Source organism: Ixodes scapularis, unplaced genomic scaffold (assembly GCF_016920785.2).
Source record: "Ixodes scapularis isolate PalLabHiFi unplaced genomic scaffold, ASM1692078v2 PGA_scaffold2__306_contigs__length_199485367, whole genome shotgun sequence".
NCBI lineage: Eukaryota > Metazoa > Arthropoda > Arachnida > Ixodida > Ixodidae > Ixodes > Ixodes scapularis.
The window spans coordinates 129,010,250-129,033,991 of NW_024609857.1; the positions used below are offsets into that span (position 1 = coordinate 129,010,250).

Sequence of the window (23,742 nt, forward strand, 5' to 3'; positions counted from 1 at the left end):
GACTCCGTGCTGTTGCCATCGCGACCCAAAGCGAGGAGAAAAGGAGTGGCAGTGAAGGCGCCGGCGCACCGAAAAAAACCGGTTTTGAGTGGTGTCGCCTGCCCAGGCAGCATGTTTTCCAAGGAAGGATACAAATCTAGGAGACGATATTGCACCGGACTCCGATTTTTGGTATTTCAAAAAGAAGGGCCGTAGTGCATTCGCATTTGCGTTAAAAAACGTGTTTTGCGATTGCCAACGTTATTAAATGTCAGAGAAATGTCGCCTACAAAGCTTCTAAATTTCATGATTTTTGACGTCGCGAATCAAACGAAGCGAGAAGGCGAGGAGCGGTAGAGGAGGATGCCAGAAATACAAAGAGGGGTGCGTGCTTAGAAAAATTTTTTTTTTCGCGATGCGGGTTTTTTTGTGTGTCTATGACTACAATTTGCATCGTTTTAGACAATGAAAAAAAATACGACCCGTGGGGTGTCAGTGCCCCTTTGACTTGTACGCTCACTTAGCTTTTCTGACGTGTTCATGTTGCAGCAGGTTTTAGAACGCTATTCAAAGACCACATGGAGCAATGTGGGCTCAGACACTATGCGCACCTCTGGCTGGTTCGAGGCATGGAGCTCACAGCATACAGTGCAGTGTGTTAGGTGTTGTATGGTAGTGAGTCTCCACAGGGGAAAGTTCTCATCCAGTGGGCACTCTCAAAGGCTAGCTTAGGTTTGGTTGTGACAGTAGGGCAGCTCAATATTCGGAGCTTGCAGTGACATCTTATTTGCTGCAATTCTGGTGGCTTTTCTGCTGTGAGCATGTATACCTTTGGCAAGATACATTTCATGCCACGAGATTTGTTCTTAGCAAGAACGAGTAGGGATGACCACCAGCGTGATGCAATGACTTTGTGTTTCCAGGAGGTAATACAGTTGAACCTCTTTATAATGAACACTGATATCGCGAATTATCGGATATAGCGAACTAATCACGAGGTTTGGTTGGTCATGCTTTATTTGGATGGGTGTTCTAGTTATATACCGAAACCATGGAATCTGACGCGCTATTGGTTATAGCGAAGCGATTCCTGCTTTTCTTGCGTCACAAAATGCTACGAAGGTTATTAAAAAGTAGAAAAAATACAAAGAGTAATTTCTAAATGGAAAATTCCGAAAGTTTAGATCGCCCGATGTGCAAAAATGCGCGTTTCGGGAGGTAGCGCCACCTATGAACCGAGCGAATAATGGCGGTTCTGCCGGTGCTGGCCTCTAAGTGAGCCATCAAGCACCATTGCAGACTAAAGTGAAGGTTTTGAGGGCAGTGGACAGCGGTCGGAAGAAAAAAGACATCGCTGCGGACTTCGAGTTTGCACAGCGTGATATCTGCCATCCTTAGTGCAAGGAAGAAGATCGAAGTCTGCTATGCAAAGAACACCGTCAAGACTGGCTGAAAGGGTGTAGGCCTTGCCTCGACCCGGACGTGGAAGAGGCTCTCTTCTCATGGTTTAAGGACGTAACAGTGCGAAATTTGCCGTTGTCTGTTCAGCTTCTTTAAATGAAAGCAATCAGTGTGGCATGTGTGTGTGTGTAAGCGTTGTTAAGTAGATGAGGAGGAAAGGGGAGGGCCAGTATGGCGTGTCTGTTAGGGCATGATGATTTCAGTGCGAGCAGCGGTTGGCTCCAGCGCGGTAGCTCCAGGTGAAGATGCACCAGCCCAAAATGACGTCTTTAAATAAATGGAATAGATCCAACTAACGTCGTTTCTCGTGTTGGAAATTGGTATCCTCATGCTGCGATCTATTTTTTTATATGCTGCTTAATGACAGGTAAGGATCTCGTGGTCCGCTCCAGCGCATTTTTATATCTTAGCGCTGTGCACGTTCTTGCACGGGCTCGATTGCGGAAACATTTGTGTCAATTTTTGTGTGAACTTTTATAACGAATATCGCATATAGCGAACAAATTCCTGCTCCCGATGCTAATTCATTATAAAGTCTGAAAATATATCTCCAACCAAAAAATGAAAAGCAACCCGACGTTTCAAAACCAACACGGTTTCTTCTTCAGGGGTGACTGAAGGCGCGCGGACACAGCAGCAGCTCCCAACCTCTTCGTCTTCAAAAAAGGAAAGAAAAGAAAAAGAGAAAAGAAAAAATTAAAAACGAGAAGTTAGGAAATCGGAAAAATTGTAAAATAACTTGTTAGTTATGAAGATGGTCATCTCTTCAGCTTTTCCGTCAGGTCACGGAGGCCATGTGCATACAGAGAGGGCAGAGCGCCCAGCGACCTGTTTAGGTTTCCTGGGGTGTGCTGGATGTGCCACGATTCCAAGAAAAGTCTTCTTCGAAAATTGGGCTCTGTGTCCACCACGTGCGCGTTCGCGAAGTCAATGCGATGGTCTAGGGTATCGCAATGTTCGGCGATGGCGCTGCGCTCACTGTCAAACTTCCGCACGTCGTTCTTGTGTTGGCGGATACGCTCGGGAAAGTTCTTCGTCTCGCCGATGTAGGTTGCAGGGCACTCTGCGCAAGGAATGGTGTAAACCACGCCCTGTGCTTTTTCCTTTGGTGGACGGTCTTTCGGTCTTGGCATAAACCTTCCCAGTGTGGACGTGGGCTTGTGGGCCACCAGAATACCTTGCTTTCCCAGTACTCGTGCGAGCGCTTCGCTGGTTCCCTTTACGTAGGGAACGCTTATGCGCGCGACTCGATGGGGCTGTCGTTCGTCCACTGGCATCTGGTTTTGTCTGGCGAGACCTTGCCGTCGGGCGATGCGCTCAATAAAGCTGCTAGAGTAACCATTTTTCTTTAGGTCTTCAATTATGGTTTTCTTCTCCTTCTTTCTATCGGTTTCCGACAAGCAGATAGTCGTTGCCCTACGCAGCAGGGTCGAAACCACTGAGGCCTTATGACTCGTTGGATGGTTGGAGACAAAATCGAGGTAGCGTCCGGTGTGTGTTGGTTTTCGGTACACCGCAAACGTCAGACCTTGTCCTCGTCGGTTCACCAGCACATCAAGGAACGGCAAGGTGCCATCCGTCTCATATTCTATGGTAAATTTAATGGCCGGCTCGATAGAGTTGAGGTGCGCCAAAAAATTATTCACGTCCCGTTCCTTGAGAATGCAGAAGCAATCGTCTACATAGCGCATGAATACTTTGGGGCTGTTGGGAAAAGACCTCAGCGCTTTTTGCTCGATTGCCTCCATCGTGAGGTTCGCCGTTGTGACCGAGATGGCCGCACCCATTGCAGTGCCACTGACCTGTTTGAAAAGCTCCCCTTTGAAGGTGAAGTACCGTATTTACTCGCACAATGAACGCACTCGCGTAATGAACGCACCCCCCAAGTCGGCTCTCAAAATTTTGACTTTTTTTTTCACTCGCGTAATAAGCGCACCCCCAACTCCGACGTCAAAATTTTGACCCCCTCCTCCCACGCGCGCGAAATGAACGCACTTTTTTATCCTGGTGCAGCGAGGTCGCGAATGCATGGCCAGCGTGGTCGAACAAAACGCCTTGAAAAAGGCGTTAAAAAAATTCGCAAAGATCCAACGGAAGAAAGAAAAAAAAAAACATGCGAGAGGAGCTTTTTTTTTGTACAGCGCTGTCTGGACTTTGGGTTCGCGCGCTGCCGCGCGCAAGGAGGTAAGAAAGAAGCGCTCTAAGCGAACGAAACAGCTTGCATAAGGCGGCAAAAAGAAAGAAGAGAAACCCAAGGAACTAAGAGAAAACAAAAACAAAGATGAGCTTTTTTTTTTTCTTCTTTTGTTTGCACAGCGCAGTTTGGTTACAGGGGGTCGCGCGCCGCGCGCAAGGAGGTAACAAAGGAGCGGAGAAGCCCTCTAAGCAAACAAAACGGCTTGCGAAACGCGGCAAAAAAAAAAAAAAAAAAAAAAAAAATGAGAAAAAGAACAAAATAAAAAGAAGCTTTTTTCTTCTTTTTTTTCTTTTGCACAGCGCAGTTTGGTTATGGGGGATCGTGCGCCCCGCGAGCTAGGAGATAAGAAAGATAAGCGGAGAGCCCTCGCCTAAGCAACGCCTAAGCAAACAAAACAGCTTGCGAAAAGCGGCAAAAAAAAAAAAAACAAATAAAAAAAAAAACACGAGGATTTTTTTTTTTTTTTGCACAGCTTAGCTGGGTACGGGGTCGGGCGCCGCGCGCAGAGAGATAAGAAGTTACTTCGATTTTTCAGGATAATAAAAGGTCGGTCATTATGCGAGTAAATAACCGACACAAAAATTTTACTCGCCTAATGAACGCCCCCCCTAACTTTGCATCGATTTTTCGGGAAAAAAAGTGCGTTCATTCTGCGAGTAAATACGGTATGTGCTGCCGAGACAAAACTCGAGTTTTGTCTTGGCAGCACATACTTCACCTTCAAAGGGGAGCTTTTCAAACAGGTCAGTGGCACTGCAATGGGTGCGGCCATCTCGGTCACAACGGCGAATCTCACGATGGAGGCAATCGAGCAAAAAGCGCTGAGGTCTTTTCCCAACAGCCCCAAAGTATTCATGCGCTATGTAGACGATTGCTTCTGCATTCTCAAGGAACGGGACGTGAATAATTTTTTGGCGCACCTCAACTCTATCGAGCTGGCCATTAAATTTACCGTAGAATATGAGACGGATGGCACCTTGCCGTTCTTTGATGTGCTGGTGAACCGACGAGGACAAGGTCTGACGTTTGCGGTGTACCGAAAACCAACACACACCGGACGCTACCTCGATTTTGTCTCCAACCATCCAACGAGTCATAAGGCCTCAGTGGTTTCGACCCTGCTGCGTAGGGCAACGACTATCTGCTCGTCGGAAACCGATAGAAAGAAGGAGAAGAAAACCATAATTGAAGACCTAAAGAAAAATGGTTACTCTAGCAGCTTTATTGAGCGCATCGCCCGACGGCAAGGTCTCGCCAGACAAAACCAGATGCCAGTGGACGAACGACAGCCCCATCGAGTCGCGCGCATAAGCGTTCCCTACGTAAAGGGAACCAGCGAAGCGCTCGCACGAGTACTGGGAAAGCAAGGTATTCTGGTGGCCCACAAGCCCACGTCCACACTGGGAAGGTTTATGCCAAGACCGAAAGACCGTCCACCAAAGGAAAAAGCACAGGGTGTGGTTTACACCATTCCTTGCGCAGAGTGCCCTGCAACCTACATCGGCGAGACGAAGAACTTTCCCGAGCGTACCCGCCAACACAAGAACGACGTGCGGAAGTTTGACAGTGAGCGCAGCGCCATCGCCGAACATTGCGATACCCTAGACGATCGCATTGACTTCGCGAACGCGCACGTGGTGGACACAGAGCCCAATTTTCGAAGAAGACTTTTCTTGGAATCGTGGCACATCCAGCACACCCCAGGAAACCTAAACAGGTCGCTGGGCGCTCTGCCCTCTGTGTACGCACATGGCCTCCGTGACCTGACGGAAAAGCTGAAGAGATGACCATCTTCATAACTAACAAGTTATTTTACAATTTTTCCGATTTCCTAACTTCTCGTTTTTAATTTTTCTTTTCTCTTTTTCTTTTCTTTCCTTTTTTGAAGACGAAGAGGTTGGGAGCTGCTGCTGTGTCCGCGCGCCTTCAGTCACCCCTGAAGAAGAAACCGTGTTGGTTTTGAAACGTCGGGTTGCTTTTCATTTTTTGGTTGGAGATATATTTTCAGACTTTAACTCTCACCCAACCAGGCAGATATCTGCCGAATATGTTTACTTTCCAATAATTCATTATAACGAGGTTCAACTGTATTAACTGTATTACAGTCTAAGCTCATTATAACAGACATTTGGATATAGCGTGCCAATTTGCGAAGTTCAGTAGGTTTCCCTCTATGCACCATTGGCTCAACTTCATATCTGCATGCAACATACTCCTTTTACAGCAGACCGAAATCTTGGGGAAATTCAAGGTCTCTTATAACGAGCTTAGACTGTACTGAGATCAGAAGTAGGAGGCAATGCTTTTGCAATGTTGCTGTGTAAAGTGCTGTCTGTAGATCTATCTTTCGAGAGAATATCCCACATATGTAAGCTTGATCCCAGATTTCTTTTATTTCTTTGTTACGCATTGTTTAGAAAACAACGCGTAACTCGTGAAGTGATATCTCCCATGGATGGTCATATTTTTGTGAAAGAACGCGCTCGAACAAGGCCAAAAAGGCCCGTGACTCGCGATTCTCGTTTCTTGCTCTTCTTGCTTTGACTCCGCGAGGACGCGAAAAAAGCAAGGCCGTTACCCCTCTTCAACAATTCTGCAGGAAACGCGACGTCGCGATTCATACCCAATCGCATCCTTATTTTACAAAAATACGGCCAGTCGTTCGAGATATTGCTTTATGAGTGGTGTTTCGGGGTTTGTGGCGCCCCGTTGAACACTCCTGCTACCTTATTTTGTGATATCCAAATTTCGCTTCAGTATCCCTTTAAGCTCTGAGGGGGGGGGGGGGGGGAGTGAGTTTAACGAGTCTTGTCGTTGGGCCAGTTGTTGCATGATGCTCAGGAATTTCGTAAGCGTAAAGAGAGACACACATAAAGAAGGGGACGCAGACATGCGCTTGTCTGCATCCCCTTCTTTGCGTCTGTCTTTTTTCGTGCTTACAAGTTTCCGGAGTGTTAGGGGGAGCCTAGAGATACGATTGCGGCGTTGCTGCCTCGCCCTTCTGATTCAGGATGGATGTCGCTTCCATCGCAGGCGCACTCTCGGGCCCGCTACGTGATAATGCGCGTGCTGCTGGAGGCCGGCGACCTGGTGAAAATCCAGGAGACGACAGGGGAAGACGGCAAGCCGGACCTGCTTGTGAGCCTTGACCGGAGCAAGATCCCTTCGGTCGGTGCCCCGGCTATCGAACAGTTCCTCCTTCAACTGCAGGTCGGTCGGCCAACACCTTTTTCATTCCTCTGCGGCCAACTCGTTCCCAGGGGTAGTCCTCCGATTTATCGTCGGAGGACTGCCCCATGCACGGGCGGGCGAGTGTCCGAGAGAATTTGTCGGACTCTGCGACTCGTCGGACCTCACAAATGTCGACATTGTAAATCGTTGGTAGGAGCTCTAGCCTACGGAAACCTGCTTGATCGCATGAACCGATAACATAGACACAAGGTTTTGCTGTAATTTGCGCGCTATTTGTGAACCAGGTTTGTGCGTTCCTTTCTTCAGGATGCAGGAGTGTGGCTAATCATTAGGGAGTTTTAGAATAGTGCACACTAAAGCCTTGTGTATGCAAAGAATAGCACCGTCGCCACTGCGCATGCGCCGAACGCTTACCACGTTTTGCACTTTGCGTGCACTATTTTAGCTTATGCTATTTCTCGGAAATTGCGTGCCTACACAAAGAGTCTTTGCGCTTCTCCAAGGAGGATTCGTGATGAGAAGTTGGCTAAAGCCAAGATCAGCACAGTTAACAAATGGCGGCTCCCAGGACCATGGACTCATGGCTGCGGTTGCTTTGCCGCCGACGTGAGCGCGATGTCGGCAGCATCCTTGCCACTGCGGTTTTCAATACGGGATGACACTGCACTCGGTTTGGAAAACCCAGTAATCTGGGCAACGATCACTGGCAACTGGATGCTTGTGACGTGCAAACATTTCTTGGCTAAGGTGTGGACGCGAAGGTCAGTACACGAGACCTCTCTTGCCGAGGCGACGCAAGCGGACATGATTAGTCAACCGCTCGTGTCGCATTCTCATGTTTAAACAAATCTAAAATGTTACTCTGAACCAAAAAGCTTGTTTTTTTTCTCAAGTTACGGCATTTCGTGTATGAAATAAAAAGTGAAAGCTGTTTACAACTCCCTGTAACGCCGAATTGGAGCGCAGCTCTTGAGGAGGAGGAGGGATGGGTACTGAGGGGAGGGTAGACCCCTCCTCCTTCTCCTCCTCCTCCCCTCATTCTTTAATATGCTCCGGGGGGGTCACCGGACCTCGGTGGGAGGGGGTCACGTGACCTGGGGGGGGGGGGTCACGTGACCTCGGGGTGGGGGCCACGTGATCTCGGGGGGGGGGGGGGGGGGGGGGTCACGTGACCTCGGGGGGTCACGTGACCCTGGGAGGGATCACGTGACCTTGGGAGGGATCACGTGACCTTGGGGGTCACGTGACGTGGGGGGTCACGTGACCTTGGGTTGACCTTGGGAGGGGTCACATGACCTCGAGGAGGGGGGCCACGTGACCTCGGGGGTACGTGACCTTGGGGTCACACAGACCTGGGAGGTCACGTGACTTGGGGGTCACGTGATCTAGGAGGTCACGTGACCTCGCAGGTCACGTGACCTTGGGGTGACCTTGAGAGGGGTCACATGACCTTGGGGTGACCTTGGTTACGGCGACGCTGACGCCGCTCAAGCCGGAAACGGGCGCCTAAGAGCTGCGCTCTAAAAGTGTGACTTTATCTTGGTGGCGTTGCAAGCGCGAGATGCTCGGGCTTTTGCGTCGCGGTGGTGAAACACTATTCTAAAAACTCCCTTGCGTAGCGTGCGCTAACTCGAGCGCTAAATTTAACGCTAGTGTGCGTTAAAATTGCGTGCATGATTCTCATAATAGCTGCAGGCTCGGCCTGTAGCTATTATGAGCTACAGGCCGAGCGTAACATATTACAAAAATGTCAAATTTTTTTTTTTGTGCATATTAGGCAGGCAGCATGTGTTGCCTGGTAGAGATAGCACCAAAGAGGCAGCTCAGCAACATTTCTCTGGTTGATTAGAGAAAGTAAAGAAGCAAAACAAGACTGCCTTTGTTTCGCAGAGCGGCCACAGCCCTTTGATTACAATATTTTTTTTACTTCTTTAATGCTCTTTGCAGCGTTTAAGAATCTATCTTTTGTTATGGATAGATAGCCTTTAAAGCTGGATTCTTGTTAATTTGAACGTTGGGAGACTCGGGTTCAACTCCGATTGCTGTTAGCGCCAAGCAGGGTTCCGTATTTTTGTATAAAACACGAAAAACACTTCTCGCTGGAAATATCGTTGATTTGGGCGTATCCAAACAACTCTAAATTTGGGGACTGCGAGCTGTAAAATCCCAACCAGTCTTTACCTTTTCCTGGGCCCCCCGTAGTTGATGCCTATGCTCCGTTTTACCATACGTCCAGACACAGTGGACACTAACAGCCATCCTAGCCAATCCCGCTTCGTGATCGCAGCACGTGATATTGACTCCGCACGTTGCGGCGCGCCCTCTTCAAGGCCATGTGACGCTTGTGCGGCCTTCGATTGGCTTCGACGACTTGCAGCACCCACCACGCTTGGACGTGGGGTGAAAGAGACTATAGGGAGTGCTGGGGGTCATAGTCGTGTAGTCTACTCTTCGTAATTCAAAGCTGATTTATTAAAATTTTCAGTCAGTTCGAAGTATGGGTGCAGCCACAGCAATCACACTTCCGAGTCTATGGGGAAAAAACATGATGCGGTAATTTGAAGTTTAACTTCTTAGTCTAGTTAATTTTTTTAAACTTTTTTTTTGTGTGTTTGAAAGTTTGGCTATTTTGGAAGCACGAGAAAGCCTCACAATTATGCTGACTAGGGATGGGCAAAATACATGCAAATATGTATCGAAATACAAATACAAAATACTTCGTCAGAAATGTAATTAATTACAAATCTAATTACATTTGCCAAAAAGCATTTAAATACCTGATACAAATACAACCCAATGTATTTGGTCTCCTCCAAATACTTTTCCAAATACATTCCTCAAAATTTGCATCAGCGACTTCAGGGCACCTACAACGGGTTTCTGGGTATCTCGTTTTAATTTTGCATCGCACACTCGGGAGTTCGTGTGCGAAGCTCTAGTAACGTAATAGAAATATAATCACAAAAAATGCAATCAGCTTGGACGTAATAAGTGAAAAAAGTACAAAGCTTCAAGCAGCTTTTTTTTTTTGTCAATTACATTTTGGTGTAGACCAACAAAAAACCGAGACGACCAAGACGCGCAGCACTAGCTAGAGAATTTTTTATTGTTGCAACTCGCTGCAGTTTCGAAAATCTGGACGATCCGCGCATTTAGAATGTTCCGGGCAAAAATATGGATGGAAATCAGGCTGGAAAGCATCTCAAGTTGTGACAGGCACTTATTTAGCCAGTCTGCCTGTGAACGTCGATTTCGTCACAATTCTTGCCCTGGACTAGCACCGTAATCACAAAGTCACTAAACGCTTGTGCTTGATTGAGTGCCACTGCATTCGGTGCAGAACGTAGTTCTGTTCCTGCTCTGGAGAGTGACAATAAATTTGAGGGATGTATTTTCGCTCACAAAATTGTATTTAATTACAATTGTATTTGAAATACCCACGTTTTAGTATTTTAATACACACATCAAATACATTACCCAATTTGTAATTAAATACAAATGCAAAATACACAAAGTATTTGAACTATGTATTTCAAATATTTGTATTTGAAATACTGCCCATCCCTGATGCTGACCAAACTTAAATCGTAACCGTGCGCACTCTGCCCATTTTGTTGTAGTATACCTTGTATTTGAAGTTCGACGACCGAGTTGGCTTTGCAGTGTTAAGGAGGTTGTGCTCTTCGGTGGTGGGGTTCGTTCAACAAGGTCCGTGACCTTTGACCCTTTCCCCGCAGCTGTACAAGTCGACGGCGGACGTGAAGTCTGCCACCGAGCTGTATGAGCGGTACTCTGACGTGAGTGCCGACGAGCCCCACCCCTTCCTCAAGTACTGGGACATTGTGATGGCGCGCAAGAAACCCAGGCGCATCTTCGTCCAGGCAAACACCGTCTTGGAAGGTGAGCCCTGAGGGCACGTATCAGAGTCCTCTGCTGCAGGAAGTATTGAGTATTATTTAGAGTTATTAAGGAACTTGGCGGCATCGAAAGAACCCCGTCAGGAATCCCGCCCCCTTCCCGTAGATCAGTGGTTCTCAGGGGGTCCGCGAAGACGAAGCCCTGCCTCATTAGTCAAGCCAGGCAATAAAAGTTGTATTTTTCTAGATTGAGAAAAAACATTCCAATTTTCTAGTGCGTTTTCTCGTGTGTATGTCAATGATAGAACTTTAGCCCATACTTATATTGATTTATTAAATCGTTATCATAATAATTAACCTATACCTTTCCCTTCCCTTCACCACAAACGGGGTCCCCCATCATCTTCGGCGATCCACACGGGGTCCGCGACACATCAATGTTTGAGAACCACTGCTCTAGATGTTCTAGCGACAAGAGTCAACGAGTTTACGTGCTTTTAAAAACCTGCAGCTTTTCACCGTGGTGCGCAGATGTGACCGCAAAGTTCGTTATTGGGCACAGTAACGCGCGACTTTGTGCGTATCCACTCTTTATTTACTCGATCACACGCAACACAGCCTCGCGGTCACTGAAGTATGTAGGAAAGGAAACGCACTGCACACGCAGTGCATTTCCTTACGCCTGGGACAAAGCACGTGCTGGGGCAACGTGCTTTGCCCCAGGCGTAATTGAGACGGGTACTGTTCAGCTGTCGCTGTAACTATTGCTGGCATAGCGGAATGTCTCGCTGCAGCCCAAGGCAAGCACCAGGCAGGCAATGGCCTCATGGCAATGCCAGGCGTGCCCTCCGTCTCTCGGCCGAAGGGTGAACTACTCTGGTTGGATGTGGTCACCCGATCTAAGGATGTCACGGATTTTTGTACCTAGCACAATGCTGATGACACAAACGCACAGACGGAAAGTCCCAATAACAGCTAGCGCTGTAGAAAAAAAAAAATGGTGCACGTAATAGGTTGAAAGATGGAAAGGTTTTTGCTTAGGGCAGCACATCAATATAGGCCTCAACCACCAGACAACGTCTGTGGCCACTTTTGTAGCTTCAAGGGAAACTCGCTCAATCTGGAAAAAAGAAAAAGTAAAACCACAAACGTGACACGAGGTTAATGAGTGAATAAAGTTTTAGAGCGCAGCTCTTAGGGGCCCGTTTCCGGCTTGAGCGGCGTCGCCGTCGGCGTCGGCGTAACCGCGCGGTGCATCATGGGAAATGTCCCATAATGCACCGCGCGAGCCCCCCACCAAGGTCACGTGATTTCGTGGGGGGTCACGTGACCCCCCGAAGTCACGTGACTCCCCTGAGGTCACGTGGCCCCCTCCTCGAGGTCACGTGACCCCCGCCGATGTCGCGTGACCCCCCGATGACGTCATCGTCACTGATGACGTCACCGGCATCCACATCGTCATCGTCATCATCACTGATGACGTCACCGGCATCCACATCGTCATCGTCATCATCACTGATGACGTCACCGGCATCCACATCGTCATCGTCATCACTGATGACGTCTCCGGCATCCGCATCGTCATCGTCATCATCACTGATGGCGTCACCGGCATCCACATCGTCATCGTCATCATCACTGATGACGTCACCGGCATCCACATCGTCATCGTCATCATCACTGATGACGTCACCGGCATCCGCATCGTCATCGTCATCATCACTGATGACGTCACCGGCATCCACATCGTCATCGTCATCACTGATGACGTCACCGGCATCCACATCGTCATCGTCATCATCACTGATGACGTCACCGGCATCCACATCGTCATCGTCATCATCACTGATGACGTCACCGACATCCGCATTGTCATCGTCATCATCACTGATGACGTCATCAGTGACGTCACTGATGTCGTCACCGGCATCCGCATCGTCATCGTCATCATCACTGATGACGTCATCAGCGACGTCACTGATGACGTCACCGACATTCGCATCGTCATCGTCATGATCACTGGTGAAGTCATCAGTGACGTCACTAATGACGTCATCGGTACCCGCATCGTCATCGTCACTGATGACGTCATCAGTGACGTCAGTGATGACATCATCGGCATTGGGGGTCACGTGACCCCCAAGGTAACGTGACCCCCCCTGGTTAGTTTAACCCCCCCCCCCCCAGTGCCCTTCCCTCCTCCTCCTCAAGAGCTGCGCTTTAATTCGGCGTTACAGGGAGTTGTAAGAGGCTTTCATTTTTTTGTTTTGTTTTTTCATTACTGTCTTGCAGCCTTTTCGAGGTGGGGGATCGCTGGCCGAGTGCGCTAACGCGCCACAGCTCCGAGCACGTGAAGTGAAAGCTCACGTTGCAGAACGCAACGACGCGTTACTGTGTCGCAGGAAACAGCTCAATCTGAATCGCCGCTCATTTTGATCCGAACGATCATTGTACCAACGTGTGCGGTCGTGTATCACTACTGCGTGATACACGTGGAAGTCCCCAGGCTAGCAGTGGTACTAGACCGTCTAAATTTCTCACCTACGGCGGAGACATCGGAGGCCCACTGGCGCCGGCCAACTTTCCACTGCCTAAACAGACACATAACACGGTACTCACTTTCGAAGCAGTTTGGCTTCGGCCGTTATCAGCCTGTGCAGCGAGGGAGCCCAATGCAGCCAGGATTGCTACGAGCTAGTGCACTTTCTCGGCATTCCCGCAGGGGACAAGGTGCAACTGAAGAGCTACGAAGCTTCGCCCGAAGGGCACCTGCAGTCTTGGCTGGACCGCTTCGCCTGCAGTGCCAAGGACCTAGACAGGATCATCCTGGAAACCTGGAAGAAGGACCAGGACTACTTCTAATCTTCTAAGCAACGTTTTCTGAACTGCCATCTTCTTTTTGTCTCGTTTTTTCTCTACACGCCCATATGAAGGCTGCTGTAGAAAACATTGAGAGCAGGAAATACTTTGAACTTTTCTAAGTGGCCAGATACTCTGCTTATAAATAGCGAGTCATATGAAATTTTGTTTGAAAGGCATCTGTAAGTATTCTTTCTGCAGGGTGTCCGTGTTGTCCGGATTTTATTTTCTGAACAATCTGCCGCATTTTGGCGTAATGATGGCTTTTGATGCCCAATTTAGGTGTAATCTTTTCTATGATACATTTGAAAATAAAGGAGTGCACTTTGCTTGACAAACTTTTGGATGGTCTTGTTCACTTAGTCTTTTCTTGTGAGTTGCATTCCTGGCTGTTTAATAGTATTATGCAATGACTTGAGTTTAAGCTTTATAAACTGCATCTTGGTAGTGCAGAAACTAAGCCTAAGATCTTTATTAGTGCTGCCTTTTTATGAACTTTTTAACTTTTGGAGAGGGGGAGGTAATTTGGTGTTCCTTATCAAACGAGAACACTCGTGGCAGTATAGGAATTTTCTAATAGTTCAAGAGCCGTGTGCAAGAAAAAGGCTATCGCTAAGAGAATCTGCATCAGCTATCTACATTCTTGAGAAAATAAATTGCACATAAGTTTGAAGCCTTTCTAGTCATGCAAATTGCAAGGCTTATCATTTTGCTACTTTGTGCAAGCCCCTCAGGCCTGTGTCATGATCACGACCAACTCTATAATAGAGTTGGTCGTGGTCATGATAAATTTGACACCTAGTACCTCAAAACATGTCTCCAGGGGGTTTCAGCCAATCAGGGACAGGATATGTTCACGTGACACCCCCGTGGTGGTGATGACAGCTAAAAACTTGGTTCTGGTTTAAAATCGATCGTTTTTGGTAATCAACCTTTTGAGAAAGATGAGTTAGGCCCGCTTCAGACGGGACAATTTCGCCCAGCAACTTGACGTCGCAACACCGGCCGCCCGCGTTCACACGCAGGAACCGAATCGCTACGGCTTGCCATCATCATTCAATTTAATTTTTCTTGCACTGTTTAGACGCATAGCTACGCTCTAAAAACGTGCTTTTATGTCTGAATGGTGTTGAGAATACTAACTCCTTTTTCTGAAAAGGTTTATTTCCAACAACGATCTATTTTAAACCAGAACCAAGTGTTTAGCTGTTATCAGCACCACAGGGGTGTCACGTGAAAATATTGTGTCCCTGATTGGTTCCTGCCGCTTCAAACGTCTTCGAATGCGGAGGGCAAGTTCGTCTGCTTCTTGCGCAGGGGGTAGCGGTGACGTCAGAACGCCGAGCCCCGATTGGCTGATCGCGACCCCCTATCTGAGCGTCGTCTGCTCCTTTGCAACGTCGTCTGCTCGCAACATCGTCTGCGTCTGTCTTACCTCTCCTGCGACTTTCGAAAGTGCAGATGCCAGGTTCACGAAACAATCTTACGCCAAAAATGTGCGTGAGACAAAACTTAAGAACAAATTCGTATTCACGAAACGAAATTTTCTTGTTTTGCGCAGGTTACGACGAAATCCTACGACAGCTCCGAAGCTGTCTTACGCACTTCCTACGATCAAATCAGCATGGCGGACAGCGTCGCGGTCGCGACGACCCACGGACGTTTATTTTGCTACGTGCGCTTCTCACGCGTCCCGTCTTCAAGCAGCAAGAAAAAAAGTAAAAAGTACTTGAAACAGACCACGACGAACAAGAACGCTGGATCCACAAACACCCGGGAAAAGCTCCAACGGCCACGATTCCACCGAACGCGACCAAGCGAGTACGGCAGTTAGGCCTAGCAGGCACTCCGCGACTCGGCGACCGTCTGCCCACGACCGGCTGGCGTGCTGAATGGAATATGCCCGCGCGACCCTTGTGGACCCTTCCCGTATTATACTTTGATCGCTGACCTCAATTTTAGATTAAGAGGTCAATTTCTTCCTTTTGTTATCTCCTTGTTTCCCGTGGCAACGGTGACTCGCCGGTGAAAAAGCGGTGAATCTCGACAGACGCAGGAAAGGCAAAGCAGCCATCCCTTTGACTAGGAGACGTAAAGCATACGACGTTAACTGCGCCAACCCGCCTACGCCGTTAAAGAATGAGGGGTCTCGCCGCACACGAAAGGAGGGAACTTGCGGGCACTAACACGCTTACTCTCGGTTCTTAGCAAACACACCTCGGTGCCTCGGAACACCTCGCCAGTGAGTCCTTTGACTTCCCTCCTTGATGCGCGTCTGCTAGTTGTTAGACAAAAACAACGTCCCGCTCGAGTTATTTCGTCTGCCCTCTCTGAAAGGCGAAGTCGAGCTCGATCGTAAAGACAGAAAGTCGCAGGAAAGGTAAGACAGACGTAGACGACGTTGCGAGCAGACGACGTTGCAAAGGAGCAGACGACGCTCAGATAGTTGGTCGCGATCAGCCAATCAGGGCTCGGCGTTCTGACGTCACTGCTACTTCCTTTCTCATGCGCAGAAGACGAAAATGAGCCCACTTGCGAGGCGTATTGCTCCGAGTTGCTCGCTTGTCTCGAGCCAGACCCGAGCTCAGCAATCCGTGTCGATCTAGGGAAAGCTAGGAAACAACCCGCCAGCAACTTCAAAATTGCTGGAAAAGTTGCCCTTCTGAAGCGGGCCTTAGTATTCTCAACGCCATTCAAAGATATAAAAACACTATACTCCGTCTCATCCTACGATGGACTAAAGCGCAATGCTACAGGCCGCCGGGTCCAATCACGAGCTTGTTAGAAACCACACTCCGTCCTACGTATCAGTGCGCCAAGACGCGTCATGCGGAGGAGAGTTTTTCGTCTGCTATTCGAGCCCTCGCGGCGGCTCCTTCTGCTTGCTGCTACTGAAGACTACTGAAGGGATTAAATACCGTCTGAAAGCGATGTGCCGAAAAGAACCCGGGATCAGAACCAGAGGCCATTAAGAAATGAAGATGAGTTGGATCGAGAGTTCGACAAGGGAGCGTATGTACGAACCACGTGCGGAAAGGAGATGCGGGTCCTGGGTAAATTTTACGTACACAAAGATTGGATTGGATTGTTATGGCTGAAGTCAATGTTGCCTGCGCATCCTTCATTTCTCCAAACAGTTGACATGTTTACTGAATATGGCATGAATGCTTATGAAACTAAATATCATGTACCTAGAACTTCACCAATATAAAATTGCGGTCTATCACACCAGAGAACCACATCCGTACGATTAGTGTTCTTCGTAGTTTGCGTAGTGGAATTTCTACCGCGCACTCTTTTGCAATGCGGATGCAAGCTTTTCTGAGGTAGTGCTCCGCCCGCCAGCCTTCAGGCCTTAGTCCATCGTAGGGCGAGACGGAGTATAGTGATGGACCGAATCTGCCGAACTTCGGATTCGGCAAAGTTCGGCAAAAATTGGGCAAATGTCTGCGCACGCGCGAGAACGCGACGGAGCCTTGGATTGCAAATGGACGCCGTGCAGACTGTGCAGTTGTGCGGTGACGATCGTGCAGTGTAGTACAACCAGCGGTTACGGCGCGGCGTGGGGTAGGCAACACGGTAACTGTGCGTTTGTGAGCGAGTGTGGTTCTCTTCAATATTTTCTGCCTCAAGAATAGAAGATCGACCACTAATTTACGCAATGCACTGCGCAAGTGACAAATGATGGGATGCATTCTGAAACATTGAGACATTGGCCGACAATTAAGGCCCGTTCACTCTTGCAACCGAGTACGACCAAGAGAGACCAGACCGGTTTTTAAGCCTCTTGCGATCTCTTAGGACCAGCTCCGTGCTGCAGCGCATCCGGTCCTAAGAAGTCGCAAAAGACTTAAAAACCGGTCCGTTCTCCCTCCTGTCATGTTTCCGAGGTCGAACATTCATATGTCACGAGAGAACATGTTTATTGATACTCAGTCGTTACGCCATCTTGCCAGCGTCCCTCTGGCCGCGCTGCCTCTGCTTGCTGCCCCGTGCGCCGGTGAGGTGGCACCCTCTGTTGAGAACGCGCCACAACAGTTCACCGTACACGACACCTCCCCCTCCTGAGAAGCGAGTCTTTGGCTCAACTAAAGGCTGAGACGTTCTGGTGGTCTCACGGCTCGACCGCTGCGGGTGACTTGAATGGCCTCTTCTGGGCAGGGCGGTTTTCCATTGTTAGGAAGATTTCCCTGAGGCACTGCGTGCAGGTGCTTTCTTGTACGTCGGACATTCCCAGCGGCTGTCTGGACGATGTATGATCTCAGTGTATCTGCTGGTCCAACAACGGTTCCTTGTTGGGTGCCTTGCCTGACGTAGACCACCGTACCTGGATGGAGGGGCTCTCTTTCTTGCGTCCTGTGTCGTATATTGTAGTTTTCCGCCTCCCTCTCCCGAATGGCCTTGTTTCGTTGTCGATACGTGGATCGATACATCCACTTTGGTTGCAATGCCTCAGGTATGGTAGGAACATTTGTCTTTAGCTTGCGGCCCATGAGAAGTTCGGCAGGGGAGTAGCCCTCAGGGCCTGGCGTTGCTCGGTGTGCCAGAAGGCCTTCAATGACCCTGTCAGATTTTCGCAGAATGTTTTTGGCCGTCTGGACCGCTCTCTCAGCCTCACCATTGCTCTGGGCATAGTGTGGGCTAGATGTCACATGTTCTACGCCCCAGCCACTCAGAAATTGTGCGAACTCGAGTGAGTTATACTGTGGGCCGTTGTCCGACCTAATGATATCTGGAATGCCATAGCGAGCGAACAGGTCTTCCAGGAAATGGACAACATGCTTCGTCAGTGTCCCGTGCAGCTCTTCAAGTTCAAAAAACTTGTAGTAGTCGACGGCTAGGATGTAGTTTCTTCCTTTGAAGTAAAACAAATCGGTGCCGACCACTTGCCAAGGACGTTCTGGGAGAGGAGTTTGAAGCAGATGCTCGGTTGGTGCTTGGCGGTGCCTCTCGCAGGCTGGGCATCTGCTCACGAACACCTCGATGTCTTGGCTGATCGCTGGCCACCATGTAGACTCGCGTGCTCTCGCTCGACACCTGACAATACCTTGGTGTCCTGTGTGAAGTCTTTCCAGTACTTCCTGGCGTAGACTTGGAGGAAAGACGAGTCTTGTTCCCCTGAGCAGGAGTCCATGTACAACTGACAGTTCGTCGGCGACACTTGCATACTTGCGCACTTCTGGTGTCAACGTCTCCGTTTTGGGCCATTTTGTTGCACAATAGTGCATGACGAGTGACGTCGTCTTGTCCTTTTGCAGCTCGGCTCTAGTTTTGTTTAGCATGTCAGTCGAGGCTGGCAGTTGCTCGATCGTAAGTAGTTCATACTCTTCGATTGCTGACGCGAGGTTTTCATCTAGGCACTGTAGTGGCTTTCGCGACAACACGTCGGCAGTGTGCATGTCCTTTCCTGGAATGTGCACAATCGTGAAGTCGTATTCGAGCACACGCATGCGAAAACGCTGAAGTCGCGGTGTCATTTCGTCAATGCTCTTCGTCGAAAACAAAGGCACCAATGGCTTGTGGTCAGTCTCAATCACAAAGTGCAGTCCGAGCACATACATCCTGAAATGCTCGCACGCCCACGTTGCAGCGAGAGCCTCCTTTTCCACTTGAGCATACCTTTGCTCTGTTGGTGACATAGCCCTGGAGGCATATGCCACTGGCTGTCGCTTCCCCTCGTCGTCGGTTTGGAGGAGTACGGCTCCTAAGCCATATGATGAAGCGTCTGCTGATAGTGTCAAAGGCTTCTGAGGGTTGTAGTAGCACAGGACAGGAGTTGTCGTCAGGTCAGCCTTGATCTCGTCGAACGCTCTTTGCTGAGGTTGGTGCCAACACCAACTCGTCTCGTTGAGCAGCAGCTCTCGTAGCGGCTTTGTCTTCTCGGCTAGTCCTGGAAGAAATTTGGCCAACTGATTCACCATGCCCAGGAAGGATCTCAGCTCAGTCGTGTTCCCTGGTGGTGACATCTTTCTGATGGCTTCTGTTTTCTCCGGGTCTGCAGCGATACCGTTACTGTCCAGCACGTGTCCAAGGAACTTGATTTTCGTTTTCCGAAATTCACACTTGCGTGAATTTAACGTCATTCCAGCTTCCTTGAGGCGCTGGAGCACTGCTAGAAGTTTAGCATCATGATCAGCTCGATCTCTCCCAAACACGACAATGTCGTCTTGGTGGCATGCTTGCCCAGGCAGTCCTTCGAGGATGCGGAGCATTTCCCTCTGGAAGAACTCCGGAGCTGTTGCGATGCCGAAGGGTAGCCGCAGGAACTGAAATCTTCCAAATGGCGTAATGAAAGTGGTCAAGTCTTGTGATTCTGGTGCAAGGGGTGTCTGCCAATAGCCAGCATTGGCATCGAGCTTACTGAAGAGCTTCGCATTTGCCAACTTTGCCAGGTTTTCCTCCACTGTTGGCATGATGACTCTCTCCCGGATCACTTTCTGGTTTAGCTGTCCGTAGTCGACGCATATCCTGATCTCGTCATTCTTTTTCTTTGCAATGACCATAGGCGCACACCAGGGCGTTGCATGGTCAACTTGCCTGATGACTCCCAGTTTCTCCATGCTTTCGAGTTCGGCTTTGACTTTAGGCAGGAGTGGAACAGGTACTCGTCGGGGTGCTGCCACTGCATAAGGTGTAGCATTGGCTTGGAGCGTCACCCTGTAAGCTGTCTTCATTTCACCCAGACCCGTGAACAGTGAGCTGAATTCTGGTCTCGCCTCGGGAGACTTGCCTTTTTGAGTCTGGTTATCCTGTGTTTTTGTTTCCACTGTCTCCAAGTGTGCCAGAACGTTAAGAGCTCGTATGGCTGGTCGTCCTAACAGTGCAGTCTGTAGCCCTTCCACTATGAAGACTTGTTGGTATGTTGACCTGCCTTGCCATGAAATGGTTGCATCAAACATTCCCTTTGCCTTGATGGGTGTTCGGCCAGGTCCAAAAAGTCTCTTGTTCGGTGTCTTTGGTTTCTCCATGCAGTTGTTGTCGTGCTGGGACGGAGGAATAACACTGACGTCTGCTCCTGTATCAACTTTGAAGTGCACTGGACGTCCTTCCACCGTTGCTGTGATGAACCATGGCTCTTGGTTTTCTTTGTCACAGAGCTCACCGAGGAACACGGCCTCCGCATTTGCAGTTCCTTTTTTTGTGGTGAATGGCCTCTGCTGTGGTTCTCCTCCCAAGTGTTGATGTCCCGACAAGCATACAGTGGCGTAATGCCCGGTCTTCCTGCAGTTGTGGCACTGCTTTCCAGCCGCAGGGCATTGTTTCTTTGAGTGTTGTCGAGTGCTGCCACACCACTTGCAAGAGGTTTGTACCGTCGGATGTCTGACTGGTGCCTTGCCTCCTTTTCGTGGCCCATTTCCGTAGTTCAGGCGTCCTTTTGGCCCTCGCAGCTCGTCTACCGCAGCACCTTGTTCAGCTTTATCGCGCAGCTCGTTCTGTTGTTTTTTTACGATTTCCGAGTTACGTGCTTTCTTTGTGGCGGTCTGTAACGTGAGCTTGGGATCTAGCTGTAACTTCTCGCTTAGTCCCACGTCTAAAAGTCCCACAACCAACCGGTCGCGGGTGAGGTCTTCCTTCAGCCGACCGTATTCGCACGTGTCGGCGAGCTTGTGGAGATCCGTGATGAACGCCTCGACGGACTCGTTCGCTTCTTGCTTACGACGGTTAAACTTTGCTCTCTCGAATATTATGTTCGTGCAGGGGATGAAGTGTTCCTCGAACTTGCCTTTCACTGTTGTGTAGTCGGCGAGGTCGGCGTCGGTCAGTTGCAATGACGCTAAGATGTCTTCGGCTCCCTTGCCCATCGCGTACAGAAAAGTGTTCACCTGTGTTTCCGCGTCGCGGAGGTGAAGACCCGACACGACACGGTAGCGCTCCCAACGTGCACTCCACCGTTTCCAGTCACTTGGATCGCGAAAGTCCAACTTTTCTGGAAGTTCGATGGCGAACGGGTTGAAGAAGTTCCCGCCATTTTGCTGCTGCGCTGCCGCTGCCCTTTGTGTGACGATGTTTCCTTCTTCGTCCGGCATGTTGAGTAGTTGGTGGGCGCTCACCGGTCTCTGGACGGCGTCTACTTGTTCTTGAGGTTAGTCGTTTCTTTCTTTTACCGCTGCCACCATGTCATGTTTCCGAGGTCGAACATTCATATGTCACGAGAGAACATGTTTATTGATACTCAGTCGTTACGCCATCTTGCCAGCGTCCCTCTGGCCGCGCTGCAGTCACGCGTCACGCTGCCTCTGCTTGCTGCCCCGTGCGCCGGTGAGGTGGCGCCCTCTGTTGAGAACGCGCCACAACAGTTCGCCGTACACGACACCTCCGTCTTACTCGGTCGCAAGAGTGTGAACGGCCCGTTCACACTCTTGCGACCGAGTTAGACCGACAGAGACCAGACCGGTTTTTAAGCCTCTTGCGACTTCTTAGGACCAGCTCCGCTGCATCGCATCCGGTCCTAAGAAGTCGCAAAAGGCTTAAAAACCGGTCTGGTCTCTCTCGGTCGAAGTCGGTCGCAAGAGTGTGAACGGGCCTTTACTTTAAAGCACTCCTCGCAATTATAACAATTCTGTTTTGGGCTCGGGAGTAGTGTGTTCCAAAACAAAATAATATTGCTTTTTCAATTAGTGTTATTTCGCGATTTTCATGTATCTGCATAAAACTAAACACATAACTATAATGCTCGAAGTTGCAAATCCGACATTCACTCCCTATCTTGCGACACGTTTGTGTGTGTCCTAACACCAGAAATGGGCATTTTAAAGGTTAAAAACGAGACGTTGCGAATATGGGACGCACATTTTCATGCAAAGCTGACTCAAATCGAAGAACATGCATATTTACAGTATTATTATTATCTCTTCTGGTGAAGGCTCAGCAACCGTTGCATTCGTTTTCGCGCACAAAACGGTGACTCCCAGAGAAAGCAAGAACGCAGCGTTATTGCCTTCATTTTAGCAATGTACACACCGTCAGGGGCGGATGCAGGAATTTCCTGAGGGGGGGGGGGGGGGGGGGGGTCAGGTGTTGGCCAGCGTACCATTTGTTTAGGAACCTCCTCCCCCTTTCCCTCGTTTCACGCCTTAAATTTTACACATGCAGAAATCAAGAGGGGGGTCAGGACATCCGGACCCCCCCTCTAAATCCGCCCCTGCACATCGTACACACACATGCAGGCTTGCGTTGATGATGCCTCAAAACCGAAACTCTCGTAGCGTGATTCGTGGCGGCGCCACGCTCGCTTCTACCTAAAGTCACTTCTACCCAACCTCGTTGTCACTCCACTTCGGCAAGGAGTCACTAAAATTGCCAGTAAACACACAAAAACGACACCGATACTATTATCTTGTAGAATATTACCTTATTTAGTAAACGTGTTGCATTTAAGTTAAGAAAACAAGAAACATTAAAAGTTTTTTCGCCAGAAAAAAAAACAAAAAAAAAAACGAAGTATCAACGAGTCTAGTAACAATGTATTTTTGCCGAATCTTTAAAAAAGTTAGGCTTTGCGGAATTCGAAGATTCGGCACCGAACTTCCGATTCGGCAAAAGTTCGGCCCATCACTAAAAAACACGTTTTTAGCGCGTAGCTCTGCGTCTAAATAGTGCTAGAAAATTTAAATCGAATGATGATGATGACAAGTCGTAGCAATTCGATTGCTGCGTGTGAACGCGGGCGGCCCGTGTTGCTGGTGTTGCGACGTCAAGTTGCTGGGTGAAATTTCCACGTCTGAACGGACCTTAAAAACTCTGCACGTGCCGGTAGACGCCGGCACATGCGGCGCGTGGAACACCCTTGCCTGCATTCTCCTTGATGCTTGGGTAATTTAGCAATAGGTCTATTTAGTTGATTAATTATCAATAGGCACCATTGACTCTCAGGTAGATAATAAAGGTATCTAAGGCTCGCTTCAGACGAGGCAACTTTCGCAGCAATTTTGGGGTTGCTGGAGGGCTGCTCCTTAGCTTTCTCTAGATCGTCCGGCTCGAAACAAGCGAGCAGCTCGGAGCCATTTGAAGACGTTTGAAGCGGCAGCAATCAATCAGGGACGCCATATTTTTACGTGATGCCCCGTGCCGGTGATGATGACAACTCAAGTCGTGGTTCTGGTTTGAAATTAATCGTTTTCTTTTTTATTTTTTGGGGGGGGGGGGGGGGGGATAATTCGTCTCAGGAAGATCAGTTAGTATTCTCAACGCCATTTA

The 23,742-nt window shown here is 49.1% G+C and overlaps 2 protein-coding genes across 3 annotated transcripts in view; one reads left to right on the forward strand and one right to left on the reverse strand.

The window, feature by feature from the left end:
* LOC8038814 (dipeptidyl peptidase 3) overlaps positions 1–13,883 on the forward strand; it is a 103,240-nt gene extending 89,357 nt beyond the window's left edge. For both annotated transcript variants that reach the window (XM_040500182.2, XM_040208092.3), the window contains 3 exons: positions 6,671–6,847; positions 10,567–10,729; positions 13,409–13,883. In XM_040500182.2, coding sequence (XP_040356116.2) covers positions 6,671–6,847; positions 10,567–10,729; positions 13,409–13,548 — 480 coding nt within the window. In that variant the 3' untranslated portion in view covers positions 13,549–13,883. The remainder of the gene's footprint in view (positions 1–6,670; positions 6,848–10,566; positions 10,730–13,408) is intronic.
* Positions 13,884–17,419: 3,536 nt separating this feature from the next.
* Positions 17,420–21,750, reverse strand: LOC121836806 (uncharacterized protein K02A2.6-like). The gene has a single exon (XM_042292026.1). It carries the CDS (start codon positions 21,570–21,572, stop codon positions 17,634–17,636), a length of 3,939 nt encoding a protein of 1,312 aa, XP_042147960.1. The 5' UTR covers positions 21,573–21,750; the 3' UTR covers positions 17,420–17,633.
* Between the last annotated feature and the right edge of the window lie 1,992 nt (positions 21,751–23,742).

What these genes read in the sequence shown, in the direction of transcription:
- LOC121836806 (XM_042292026.1), bottom strand. Translation starts at nt 21,572, where the DNA reads ATGCCGGACGAAGAAGGAAACATCGTCACACAAAGGGCAGCGGCAGCG.